The sequence below is a fragment of the Cryptotermes secundus genome, unplaced genomic scaffold (assembly GCF_002891405.2).
Source record: "Cryptotermes secundus unplaced genomic scaffold, Csec_1.0 scaffold1647, whole genome shotgun sequence".
Taxonomy (NCBI): Eukaryota; Metazoa; Arthropoda; class Insecta; order Blattodea; family Kalotermitidae; genus Cryptotermes; species Cryptotermes secundus.
The window spans coordinates 246070-260918 of NW_019726261.1; the positions used below are offsets into that span (position 1 = coordinate 246070).

General features: G+C 40.8%; 1 protein-coding gene across 1 annotated transcript in view; it reads left to right on the forward strand.

Moving 5' to 3' along the window:
• Window positions 1-14849, forward strand: part of LOC111864153 (eukaryotic translation initiation factor 4E-binding protein Mextli) — a 79869-nt gene that overhangs the window by 41583 nt on the left and 23437 nt on the right. The window contains exons 9-10 of the mRNA XM_023851206.2: window positions 4330-4457; window positions 14430-14506. Of these exons, the coding sequence (XP_023706974.1) occupies window positions 4330-4457; window positions 14430-14506 (205 nt within the window). The remainder of the gene's footprint in view (window positions 1-4329; window positions 4458-14429; window positions 14507-14849) is intronic.

Consider the following 14849-nt stretch of genomic DNA (forward strand, 5'->3'; position numbering starts at 1 on the left):
GTAACATGCTTTATTATTGACAAACGAAATACACCACCTCAATCTACAGACCTTTCTTTATTTTTCCGCATAATCGCCACTTCTTTGTACACATTTCTTCCAGCATTCTGGGAGTTCGAAAATTCCCCTTCTGTAAAATTCCATTCCAGCCATCTGAAGACACTGACGCACTGCTTTCTGAATTACCTCCCTTGTCTCAAAACGTTGTCCACGCAGCTGATCCTTCACAAATCCGAAAAGATGGTAGTCGGAGGGTGCCAGATCAGGGCTGTAGGAGGAGTGTGGAAGAACTTCCCATCCCATCTTTGCAATTGCTTCCAATGTGAGGCGAGCGGCGTGGAGGCGAGTGTTGTCATGCAGGATGATGTTTCGTCCCGGTTGTTTATCACACAGTGCACGACGGAGCTTGCACAGCATCTGGACATAACAAGCAGCATTGATGGTTTGTCCAGGTTCCAGGAATTCGGCCAGAATAAACCCCTCTGCATCCCAGAAGACTGTGCCCATCACCTTTCGCAGCTGATGGAACTGTCTTTGCCTTCTTTTTTGATGGAGATGCAAATGGTGCCATTCCATACTCTGCCGTTTCATTTTACACTCGAAATGGTGAAACCAGCTTTCATCACCTGTCACAATACAGAGCAGAAAATCATCGCCTTCGTGTCAATATCTCTGCAGCACTTCTGAGGTGATGGCTTTTTGCTGACCTTTGTGGTCTTCGGGCAATAACTGCGGGACCCAACAAGCACAAACTTTCCTATAGCCCAAGCTTTCAATTATCTCCTGTACTGCGCTGTACCATATTCCAAGTTTTTGGGCTGTTGTGTCCACAGTCACATGCCTGTCATCTTGAATGATCTCATCGACTCTTTCCTTGTTGCGTTCAGTTGAGGTTCGAGGACGACCACTCTGAGGCTCATCTTCCATGCTGGTGTTCCCATCTTTAAAATATTTCACCCATCTTCGAACACTGCTCGCACCCGTGCACACTTCCATAAGCATGCTGAAGTCTCTGGTGAATTTCTGCAGCAGGGATTTTCTCTTTCACAAGAAATTTGTTGACAACACACTGGCGAAACGACATATGGTTGTCGTTCATTTTGTTAGGACTGATACTGGTCATGTGATGCAAGCTATTGATGTCACAAGACACTCAAGGTTAACACAGCAGCTGGTTCCACCTACCACCATACTCTCTTTCGTTTTCTGTTCCCAGGTTGCATGCAAAAAAAAAGTTGCTCATGACTTTTGGTACGACCTACGTAGAAAGCACAGTGCCATACAAACTTACCAATTAACATCTATCTCCTCCCCAACATTATCAGTGTAACTAACTAAATCCATTCTCTTAGCACAATTTTCCCACTTACCTGTAGCTTTCAGCAGGCTGTCATATAGGCTCTTCAGGTGATTTATTTTTCTGTAGTTTACAGTTTTCATAAAAAAGTGTATTTGTGAATGTTTCACCATTTCTTACGTACACACTCTACAGTTTGAGAACTTGGCAGAAGGTAAAATAATATGCAGTGACATCTTCCTGTTCACCACATATGGGACACTGGTCTTTCCAGGCTCCTCTTTCACATCCTCATATATGCCACTTATACAGTTTATCATAGTATATTGTCACGTGATTAACTCTAGATGGGGTATGGATTGGTAATTGGATTTACTGGACTCTTACAAATTGTAACTACAAGTAACTCTAGCGCTGTTGCAAATTCACATACTCCGCAGTTCACTACAGCTTGCACTGTGTGTTCTCAGTATGCTGAGTCTTCACTGGTTGTCTGATAATGGTTTCCAACTCTGTGGATCCCTCAGCTTCTGTGTTCGTGTCCTTACTTGTTGGTGACTATCTCACAACCAATTACTCACCTTATGGGGTCAAGTTATAGAGCCTTGGAGTGGACCCAACAGAAAACACTGCTACACTGACATTGTGTTTCATGTTCTACTGTTGCAACATTGCTTACTGTATTGTAAACCAGCACTGGACTGCCCCCCCCCCCATTCAATCACTCCAGCCTTTAGCGGACATTATCCCTAGTTCTCTAACTAAACCAAATTCACACTTAGGTAAAATGCTGTCTATTTCTATCCACTTATGAAGCCTTATGGTTGGGATTCCAGAAAATGGAAATATATGTCGAGGGCATTATCTCACTTGGCAGCAACAAAAAATTTGCATGTTGTAGACATATGCAGCTTTCTCCAGGCATTCATCGAAACTCAGTTTGTGCCTATCATTCCTTTTATACCTTATCCATTATATATTTCTGCTACAATGAAGTATGCTAATTTCTACATACTTTCCATGTAACAGACTTCATTTTCATGACAGTGAACAATTAGCTTTCATTAAGTTCAGTGACTTTTGCATGTAAAGCGTTAAGAATTTAATTTTTGGTTTACAAATTTTCACCTTGCAAACAGTTTTCATGAAATGAATTACCTGTATGAAGTGAAGGAAGCCTACATATTCAGTAGAAGATAAAATGAAGGATTATAAAACCTTATGGTTAGAATTTCTCTCAAGAATGGATGATACAATAAAACCACAACACACCTTCTGTTATGCATGAAGAGGAGAAAAAGATATTGCCCAGTGAAGGAGGAGGCCAAGGGCTGAGGATAGAATGGGAAAATTTCCTGACCCCTGAAATGAAGGTGATGAATATAAAATATTTAATGGAAAGTGCTGCATACTAGTACTAACATCATTAAAAGAGAAAGATGTGTAATTACGCTATGGTCATGAATTTTCCATATTTTGTGAAATTTGTAAGGAGAATGAAAATATCATAATTCACATCTTAATTTATGGATGGCCTGCAGACTTTATCATTGTTGCAGGCTTCCTTGCCCCCCCCCCTGCCCCCTTCAACATCATCATACTCTTGAAACAGCAAAGCAACTCCAATGTGTGGTTTTTGCACACTGAGAGCTTCCAGAATTCTCTGTAGTACAAAGTTTCTTAATCTGGTTGGTTATTTTCTTCAAAATGCAAAAAAGAAGTAGGACTTTTTGCATGGGTTTAAGATTTTTCTTAAATAAATTTAATATGTGGGAAAATATTAAATTTATGATGCAACTGTATTGTATTTTGTTTTGGCATTTGCATTTTTGGGCATGTTTTGTAAACATTTATCACTTATTTTGCTGTATCTGCATCTATATAATAGTGTCAGTTTAGATTAATAGATAAGTACAGTAATTTTGAGCTTAATAAGTGAAACATTACATTTCTTTATACATTATTTACTGAACATTGCATTGAAATGGATAGTACTCCTGCTTCATATTGTGACATGACGCCTGAAAGCCAGAATAGTGGACAGAGCCAGATTTCCATTGATGAGCAACGTCTAAGTAAACACTAGTTTCCGTTACAACAGATAGTAATGAATGAGTCCCTACCAGGTAACAAGTTGCTAAACACAAGATTCCCATGGCAACTGATGAGACATCAGAAACAATTAACCGTTTGATGTGATGTCTGCTATGCAGGCTGCCTAGCAGTTGTGAAGGTAGTGAATGCAAAGGGAGGAGATATCCAGAGATCCAGAATTCAAGAGACTAGAGACCAGTCCGAGATTCAGACAACAGTGAGATATTTATGAGAGATTTGCAGGACAGAAGTTGTTAAGGAGTTCAATGTGTGAGCTGTTGTAATCAACTGTAATTGTAATTGGGACGTCCAATAAATTCAGTCATCAAATCAAGAACCCACAAATGTTTGTCACGCCTACCCCTTAGATGTGACAATATTAAAGAAGTCCCATGTTGAAATCTTTCCTGAGAGATGTGGTATCATGACTGAGGTTTCTGTAGTTTTCCTCCATCCTTCCAGACATGTTGTAATATTTCCTGAAATTAGACTGCTTTCTTCCATATCCTTTCCAGTGAGTGACTGGTCACATTACCTTTCAGTGCTTATATAATCTCAGCTACTGATAGTGTCATTAAATCAACCATAAATAAATGCATAAATTTATAAGATATAGTATATTTGAAATAATGACTGCAAAATACACAAGTGAACTGAACTTTACAAATATACTTATGCAAAACCATCCATCTGTGTGCTTTGCAAGCCTGATGTATTGCAGTATAATTATTAACTTTTTAAGTAAGGGCTTGGGATGTAAAAAATATTCGTTCAGATAAAAAAATAGATGAAATGATACAGCAGTAGGTAAGTACAGACTTAGTAATTCTGTATACTAGTTCTTTTCTTTAGGCCCCATAGTCCCCTACTGATATTATATACAGTTCTCTGTATACTGTATATCCAGGAATAGCAGCTATAAAGTTTTTATGTTGCAGATGTTCGTCGATCTGCACTTCTTCATAGCTTCTCAACAAACGATGCATCTCTAGGAGAATACAAATATACTGTCACAGTTGGCAATCAGTCTGTCAAAATCACTGGCACCAACTTGGATCTTGTTAGGGTACGTATGTGACAGAAGACCAGAAGCAGTGAGTACAGATTTGTCCACTTAAATTCGTAAGTAATGTTATACTACAGAGTGGGAATCCTGGCCTTTGTCAACATAATACAGTTCACATTTTTATATTCTATTTTTCTGGAGTCCATTTATATTATAACGTGTTTGGCCACTGAAGACACCATTCAGACTGTTAATTGGTTTTATTAACAACCTACAAGTCATAACTACAATTACTTATGACACTCTTGCGGGTTTACACAGTCTTCAGTAGCCTTCACTTAATTACAGTATAACGCGGGAGCTATACAGGTGTCACTGAATTACTCGCTCCCAATACCTTTTCAGTTATCACAAACTACGACTGATTATCACACATAAAATCTTATAACCACGCATTCCGTTCTTCTTCCCACAGCTGACTCTGCTCTGCCGAATACTCTAAATACTAACTGGCTCCTTAGTTATTCCAATTTCTCATATAAACTCTCAGTTGGACAGCAGCGAATGCACCTCACTTCACTGTTGTGTAATTGCCGTGTTCACAGAGGCATTGCTGGGCAACGCTGCAGAGAGATATTTACTGAAATAACCACGCATTCGGTTCTTCTTCCTGCGGCTGACTGACTTCTGCTCCGCCGAATACTCCAAATACTGTCTCTTTAGTTATTCCAGCGGAAAATGCACCTNTTGGTTTTATTAACAACCTACAAGTCGCAACTACAATTACTTATGACACTCTTGCGGGTTTACACACTTTAAGTCTCTTCATAGTCTTCAGTAGTCTTCACTTATTTACAGTATAACGTGGGAGCTATATGAGTGTTACTGAATTACACACTCCCAATACCTTTTCAGTTATCACAAACTATCACTGATTATCACACATAAAATCTTCTAACCACGCATTCGGTTCTTCTTCCTGCGGCTGACTGACTTCTGCTCCGCCGAATACTCCAAATACTAACTGTCTCTTTAGTTATTCCAGCGGAAAATGCACCTCACTTCCCTGTTGTGTAATCGCCATGTTTACAGAGGCATTGCTAGGTAATGCTGCCGAGAGATATTTACTGAAACGGTGCGTAGTAACCTGCGTGCTTTGGCTCGGCCAGGCAAGGCAAGGAGAAACACCACTTTCCTTACTGTTGCGTAACCTCGTTCCACTGTTGTGCAACTTGGCAACTGACCATTTATCAAGAGTCTGTCTTCGTGGTAACTTGTTCAACATCCTGTTGCCCAACAACGATTTGACATGTCACACTGATCCCTTCTTAAGGCTGTTCGTCCCAAATAGCCTAACAATGCATCACCGGTACTTTCCTTCTGAGGCTATACTTGCAACATCTTCTTTTTGTCTGGCTCGGTGTTTCTTTTCTTCCCGTTGCCCATTCTCCAACTGCTACATCTGCTCCCTCCTTAAGACCAGCTTGTCTTGAGCGGTTTCCTACTAAAGTGCCAGGAGATCCAGCTGTATCACAATCATCCCTCTCTTTCTCTCTTGCTCATTCACTGGGGAGGCCGGTGCTTCTACAGTACCTGCTCCTCTTCTGTGCTAATGTTGCCTCTTTTTCCACTTTGGAGGGGGTCGACCCCTGCACGTGGTCCAACCTTTGTTTCTCATGTCTGTTGGGATGCTGTGCATCATGTCTGCTGCCCTGCCATTCAGGGCTATAATTAAGTGTTTTTCGACTTTGGAAGGGGTCCACCCCTGCACACAGTCCAACCTTTGTTTCTCATGTCTGTCAGGATGCTGTGCAGCACGTCTGCTGTCCTGCTGTTCAGGGCTATAATTAACCCTTTGACGTGGTGATTTAAATTCCGCGGCCGCGGCTCCTGCGGTAATATATTCAGCCGGCCATTTAAATTTTGCTCGAAAATTATTTATTCATCATTGTTCTTAAATTCTATGAGATAGGAACATGAAACTTTCACTAAAATGATCTTAAATGGTGGTTTTATAACCTTACCTTATAATATGGGCGCCCTGTATCTCGGCCATGGAAGCAGGTTGTTTAGTATTTCAGCAGTGAATGNAGGAAAATATAAGAAATCCGCAAGGGAAGAGACCGTGAGAACCGGTAAAAGGAGGCTGGTGTTGGAACTTCTTATGCTGCAAATTGTGAGACTAGAAATCAAAAGTATTGCCTAAATATTACGAGAGCGTTTCACAGTAATTAGAGCAGTGATGGCCACACGTAGGCTGTGGAACGCGGTCAACAAACATCTTAGTCAGCAGAAACGCGCAATCGCGCCACTTTGTAAGTGGCGTTTGGAAACAATGGGAGACCACAAAATTACAAAATGCAACGAGGGAGGCGCCGCGATTGCCCGCGACAAGTCGGATATAGCCAATTAGAAATTACCGCTTTAGCAATTGAGGACGAAGGGAGGAGTTAACCTCTCTCTTTGTTAGCTGCTGCATCAGCCATTTTAATAATATAAAAATGAGGAAAAAACTCACTCAGGGATCAATCTAAAAACGTAACAATTAGCCGGAGGCTCTCTCTGACATGGGTACTACAAGTAGTGGTGTCGCTGTGTCTATCTCAAGTAAGTCATGTTTGCTCAAACTAGCCATTCTGTTAAACTTTATGGTTGTTGGTAAATTGTTGTTTGTTAAATGTTGAAAGTAATGTCCAGTGCGCCCAGCAAGTTTTTAGGATAGGATAAGAGAAAATGTTGTAATAAGTAATAAGCAAGGTGCTAGTGTAGTAAATAGGGTTGACATTAGATAGTGTATTATGATTACTGGTAGTATGTGGAGCACACATATTTGTTGTTCATAGTTGTGACTACCTTGTGATAAATATACGTAGGCTTTCAGTATGTATAACTTTAGGGGCTGAATAATTTAAGGGTGAAACGTTATGCTAAAATAGTGAAGAATTGTGTAATGAGTAGTAGGGGATGGAGCCAGGACAAAGGTTCATGTCGTACGAGGATGAGTCAAAACAGTAGAGAGAGAGAGAGATAGACAGACAGACTCAAGTCCTACACCCCAGAAGGGGAGAACATGATGAAGTCATAACATGGTAAAGTAAAGACACTACGTAGTCCCGACTGAAGAGTCGGCATTGTTAATATTGTAAATAGAATGCAAATGAAAGTGATAATAGACCACTGTACCTAGGGTAGGACAGAGATGGTGTGTCGAGTAATAGTAATGAAGGAAGTGACAGTCTCAAGCCATCAGCTCTAGGTGAGAGATTAGGACGAAATTTGGAACCATTAATGAAAGGATATCATGTGTAAACCGACAGCGCGTCGGCATTTCTGTATTGTACATAATAGTGTAAATAGACAGTGTAATTATAGTAGGATGTACCAGGATTTTGATTTACGTCCTCAAACCAACCCGTCCACGACCGATCCAGAGCGATCCTGGCCCAAGCGAAGGCAGAACCGACCCAGGCAGCCAACGGCAGCCGGATGCAACTAGCAGTAAGGATTATGAGAATCCTAGTTAAGGGTGAGAGACTAATAGGAGACAGACAGACAGACAGACAGACTCTTCCCTGTTCCTGATGGAACAGGGAAGAGTAATTTAGATATTTTATTAGCCCCCTTCAGGCATAACAAAGTGATGGCAGAAGTGGGGGATCAGCCAACGAGAGGTGGCTGACAGAGAGAATTAGTACTTGTGCTTTACTCACCCCTGCCATCGAAGTATTACTTATGGCAACGGTGGTGGGCCAAGTCAACGAAGAGTTGACTGATGTAGCGAAGGGACTAGCCAAAGATAAATGACAGACAAAGTGATTTAGTGTGTTTTAACCCACCCCCATCACTAAGACATAATAATTGGTGACAGCGGTGAAATATCCAATTCACCCCTGTCGCAGAGGTGTAATATAGGGTGTGACAGTCGATGGGTAGAGGTGGGTCGGACCCGACACGCCCGCTCTATGCCAGTACGAAGTGGTGACAGTGATGGAGGGGCCAGCCAACAAAGAACGCTCGCCTACCGCGCTACCGGTCCTTAGTATTTTCATCACTCCTCTTAAGATGTAATATATGGTGGCAACTGTATGCAACGAAGAAGGTCCAGAGCCAGGAGAATCCTAACGTAGAGCAACTTAGTAGTATTTTCATCAAACCCCCCTTACAGCATAATATGTGGTGGCAGTGGAGGGATACCTACACGCCCCTCCTGTCACCACGGCATAANGCTGAATACGGTGTCCCACATCGATGCTGTGTTCAGCTATGGCCAACTTGTCCCGATGTTTGAGACGGATATGCTGCTGATGCTCCTTCAACCTCATGTCCACGGAGCGGCCTGTCTGCCCGATATAGACCTTGCCGCTCTCGCATGGGATACTGTATACACCTGGTGTCCTTAGGCCCAGGCTATCTTTAACCGGCCGGAGGAAATTGGATATTTATTTGGAGGCAGACCCACTGCTTTGATGTTGTGCCGGGACAGCACTCTACTGATAAGGTTGAATATGGTCCCGACATAGGAAAGGAAGGCGACTGAGCCCGGTTTGTCTTCAGGCCGGCTGATGTTGGGCCGACGGTTGAGAACTCTGTGGATCTGCCGGTTGTATCCATTCTTCTTGAATACATCTCTCAGGAGCAGCAACTCCACATGTAGGCTGTCTTGATCACACAGTGCTCTAGCCCATATATAGCTTCAGAATACCTCCATCCTTGCCACCAGGACCCGCTATATGGATCGCATCATTAGGGAAGCCATTGAGATTGAACTCCATCCCAAAAATATGAACAGAGAACAGAGAGGGGGGGGGTTGTCTCAGCAAGTCATGGAAGCCTCTCATCTGTTCNGATACGTTCCTCCGAAACGTCGGTTAACACCACATATACATGGTGCCAAATCCCAGAAGACTGCTTTCTTCATAGTCACCGCCGTGAAAGCCTCAAATCTTACATGTATTTCCCTTGACTGTTGGTGGCTGAGCTACGCTTGCACAGACTACTGGTCTACTTACCCACTCAGAAGCGGTCTTTTTCCTCTTCTGGGATCTACAAGGTCCTTGAGTCAGTTTCTTTTTGAAGATGTCTCTCCTGCGTTCGGCCACTGTTGAACGACGGGACATCTTCCTGTTAGTTTTCTTCTGCCGCGCCACTCTCGCACAGTGGGTCATCATGTTGGTGGCATTCGATTTCTTTCAGCACGCATCCCTGCCCTGGGTCCACTCCTTTGGCGTTCCTCACCACTCTGTAGCTAACTTCCAGTCCCTACGTCGTTTCTTCTTTGGTACACTGACTGGTTTCACTGGCGTATTCTATGGGGACCTCTTCTTTTTGTGCTGCCGTCTCAGGTTTCATGTCCAGTAAAGTCAGCTCTTCTTCTACTAGCTGCGCCTCCGTCGTTTCTCGGCAAGCCATCATCTTTACATCTGTTTTGGCTTGGTTCACTTTGCCCAACAATGGTTTGACATGTCACATTGTATTAATGTTCTATTTTTACAAACCCTGCCAAGGTGGTCTTGTACCTTGAACTTCTCAGACCAAAGTTCTTGTTTTACTTATGCCTATTTCATGTCTCACCACCAGTCATTCTGTGTGGAATATTACAAGAAAATGCAGTTTTGAACCTGACTTTCTGCAATTTGAATGGAACTGGTTGAGCTTGTAGTCTGCATAAAAATAGTACTCTTCCAAAATTTCAGCAAACTTTGTCTTGCACTTTTTGTGGAACGGGAGTAAAATATAAAAGTTGCATTTTTTAGCTGCTGCCACCATAAAAAATTACCATAACCTTTGTTCTGTACAAGTTATATTGCCATGTAGGCATGTGTAGAAGCTAATGAATTGCTAAATGTTCCTAAAAGAATGGTGGGATTTCATTGCTGTATATCTCTGTCAGTTTTTGGTGATGAAAAGAAAAACATATATGGATTCATAACGTGGCTCTCAAATTTTCATTTCGTATATCACACTCTTTCCTAGTTCCATTTCCGACAGTTCGGCAACATGAAATGTAAGATGGCGACCCAGAAGGAAAAGGCCTATTGTGTGCTGCAATTTGAGGTGTCTAAATCCATCGTTACAGTGCACCATGAATTTCATGTACTTTTTCAGAAGGAGGCGTCACATGAAAACAACATTTGCAGATGGTACCGGCACTTTGTGGACAGTGGATGTCTCTGTAAAGGCAAGAGTTCTGGGTGGCCACGTGTGCCACATGCAGATGTGGAGAGAGTGAAGGAGACGTATCAGAGAAGCCCAAAAAATCATTATGTAGAGGAAGCAGAGAATTGCAAATGCCAACAACAACGTTGTGGAGGGTGCTGAGTAAGTGGATATTAATGAAATCATACAGGTTGCAGCTGTTGCACGCTCTGAAACCACAAGACAAGGTAGCCAGGACTCATTTTGCTGAGGACATTCAAGAGAAGATGGAAGACGATGGTTTCGTGGAATGTCTCGTTTTCAGTGATGAAGCCACTTTTCGTATGAGTGGGATAGTTTACTGACACAATGTATGTATCTGGGGGACACAAAATCCACATGCTCAAATTGAGCATGAGCGTGGTTCTCCAAAAATTAACGTCTTCTGTTCTGTCTCTCAACAAAAAGTGTACAGGCCTTTTTTCTTCACCGAAGCAACAGTGACTGGTGACACCTACCAAGACATGCTGGAAAATTGGTTGTTTCCACAACTGGCCACTGATTCCAGTGACTACATTTTCCAACAGGACAGTGCTCCCCCACATTTCCATCGCAATGTGAGAGGTTTGCTTAATCTGGTCCTTCCGCAACAATGGATTGGACGTGCTGCAGGTGAAAATGCCCCATTCTCCGGTGGCCACCCCGTCCCAGGACATAACTCCATGTGATTTCTTTTTGTGGGGGTATGTGAAGGACATGGTTTATGTATCCCCATTGCCCCAGTCGCTCCAGGATCTCCGAAACAGAATCAATTGTGCTGTGGAGACCATCACACCTGAAATTCTGCAGCAGGTATGGCAGGAATTCGACTGTCGCATTGATGTGTGCCGGGTAACGAAAAGTGCGCACATAGAGGCACTTTGATGGATGCACATAAAATTTGGACAGTTAAGCTTCCAATTGACACATGTTATGATTGTACACGGTAAGAAATATGAAATATATATGTATCTGAAACCCCACCATTCATTTAGGAACACCCAGTGTAACTCACATTCAGGTAGAGTAGTTTTGGTTTCATTGTCACCTTATGTAACTTTTGACCGTCAGTATCTCACAAAATGTAACTTTTTCTGCAAAAAGAATTGGTTCGTAATGTTGTAATCTAACATACAGCAAGATGTCATAATGGGATGGCCATGGGATCTCTTGTAATAATATCATTAACATGAACAAACTACAAAATACAGTTAAGTCTGTGCTAATGATAGGCTGTGTTAACATGGATTTGGTGGCCAACATTTAGAAAACAGCACTTGTCTCCATCATCAGGCTTTGATGTGATGAGAGTTGTGTTCACATGCCATATTTATATGCAGCTCAGCATAAACATTTTCACTATGGTTACAGGTTTAAAAATAAATACCATATTTACTCACATGGGCCCCCATCATATATTTTTTACACCCAAATTTTGTAGCGGTAAATATATTTTTTTCAATTTCATGTGTAGCTGCCACATACATGTAGTCTTTTTACTTGCTTGTAAATGATTGTGTAGTTTTATAATTAACAATTTTTCATAATCTTAAGCGTCGGCTAGGGCATACTTTCATTCTAATTTATAGCAAGCCAAGCCATTGTGTAATGCCTGATTAACAGGAATATTATGGAAAAGTTAGTTACTCGTATATGGCATACTTTAAGTTAAAAGAATAGATATTTTCAGAAGAATGTGGAAGTACAAAAGCCGGAAGGCAAGAGTTTTCAGCAAATAAAAAATTCATTGGATATTGGAGAAATCGAATAACATGAAGGCATTGGACATAGGCTTTTCCCAGACAAGAGAATGTGGTCTTGCGACTGTAGATGCTCTTCTGGAGTATGTGATAAAAGTTCATAATGATTGATGGAGTGTTATGAATGAAATGCTGCAATTAAAGGCAGGGGAAATAGCAGGCTAACATAGAGTGTCGGGTGATCAAATCAAAGCAAGTCATGGATGGACGATAAGCTTCATGGGCATAGAATCCTGTCATTGCTGAGGAAAACATTGCCCTGCCAAATTTTCTCATACATCTCTGCTAATTATTTGAAGTATTTTTTTTTTCAGAAACTGCAGAATATATAGTCTATGTAATGTGTATGTTATTTAAACTGATAATGACATTTCAGCTGATTTTATTTTGGGAACATAGGCACTGATTTTTGTTGAGCAGCACAAAATGATACCTGCTCAAATGTTTTCCTGTCATCTGTCAACTGACCAAGAACCTAATTTCTTAAAGGTGGAACAGGGTTAGAACAGTGGGCTAAGAAGAATTTTCAGGCTGTATTTACTATATTTGCCTGCTTATGGTAGAACTGGTAGAACATTTCATACTAGATATAAAGAACATATACAAGCAGTTAGAAGTAATAATGGCAACTCAGGATATTCCATCCGTATATTGAACACAGAACATGCATATGACATTATAACAGACACAGTGGGCATTATAAAAATGAGAAGAAAAAAAAAGGAAGACATTTGAACACAAAAAAATACAATACATATAAAATTAGTAAAGACAGATTACATATGAATGACACATACATTGATACCTATAACCCAGTATTTGAAAGATTACACCAGATAACATCACATATTCCCAATCTCCTATTTAAAACAGAACCAGTCCCACAACTCACTTATAACATGCACACTGCACGCTAGATAGACAACAGGCAAACCAAAAACTAAGTACATATTATCTGCATTAACAATATACAATTTAAAAGTATTCCATGGAAAAGAAATACTGAAAATAGTTTATCATTACACCTTACAGAGACAAAACATGTGGCATATAAAGAGGAACTAATTTGACTTCATGTAGAAACCTTATAAATATGAAAACACCGATCGCAGGAGCACAGAAGGCACAGCAGTTCCCATAAATTTCAGTGCACCTGATGATGGCTGAGTAGGCTGAAACATATAGTGCATGGTGGATGGTAAACAAAACCAAAAATAAATTCTAATACCAACTGCAACAGGATATAAAACTACAGCATAACGTGCTAAGAAAGTTTTGTATCCCATAATTTGTGAACTTAAGATTGAACATGTAATGTTCACATCCTTATTTTTAGACTTGAAAGACATCATACAAATTGTGACCTCATAAGCAAGCAAATATAATAAATTACTCACACACTTATGGACCTGAGCCCTTCTTGAGACGCCACCAATTGTGCAGCTACTCAAGAACTTCCCAGCATTTTATTAAATCCAAAGGTTCATTACTGTGTTCACAAGAGCCCTCCATTGGTCCCTGTCCTGAGCCACATTAATCCAATCCATACCATCCTATCCTATCTCACTAAGATCCATTTTAATATCATCTACCCACCTACATCTTGGTCTTCCCAGTGGTCTCATTCTTTCTGGCTTTCCCACCAATATCCTATATGCATTCCCCTTCTCCCCCATTCGTGCTATATGCCCTGCCCATCTCATTCTCCTTGATTTGATCATTCTAATTATAGTCCATGATTTATTTTATCCGTCTTCTAGTGCATACATTCATCTGCCCCTCTTCTCACTCTCACTACATGTTTCGGCACAAATGTGCCATCTTCAGGTGCTGATCCAATCCACGACAAACTAGTTCATTGCATGCCTTGTCTATACATACTAAAATAACTAAAATATATATTTATCATATATACTGATAAACGTTAAGTGTTAAAATATTAAAATTATACAGCATATTTCATTCTTACGTCGTGTTTCATTACGCGNGCATGCAGAACCACAGGCAGAATTATAGTTTTGTATAGTAAATACAGCAGAAAAATTCTTGATGTTGTCCACTTTTGGAGCAAGGTTTAAAATCGACAATTCTCTTACAGACAGCCAAACTTGTCCTGGATGAACATTTCAATCAAGACCCAGAACAATTCTATGGCACAGGGAACTTCTGCACAACGTGAGTCTTTTTCTGTGCATACAATATTATAAAGGAAAAAGAGAGTAAAGGATGGGGTGGGGAGAGAAAAATAAAAAACAATGATTTAAAGTTAATGTCTTTCCTACTACCGAGCATATTAATATAGACCAATCAAGAATTGCCAAAATGATTGTATGACTGAAGAGGGACTAATTTACCCAAGGTAAGAAACATAAGTGATTATAAATAAAATAGATTTCACTGTTGTACTATCTTTTTTTTTTCCCCCTGTGGTGCTACAGCCCCAATTTGGGCCTAGGCCTACCTCCATGAAACTCTCTGCTTCACTTCGGTTTACTAGATCTTACACATATGGTAGGAC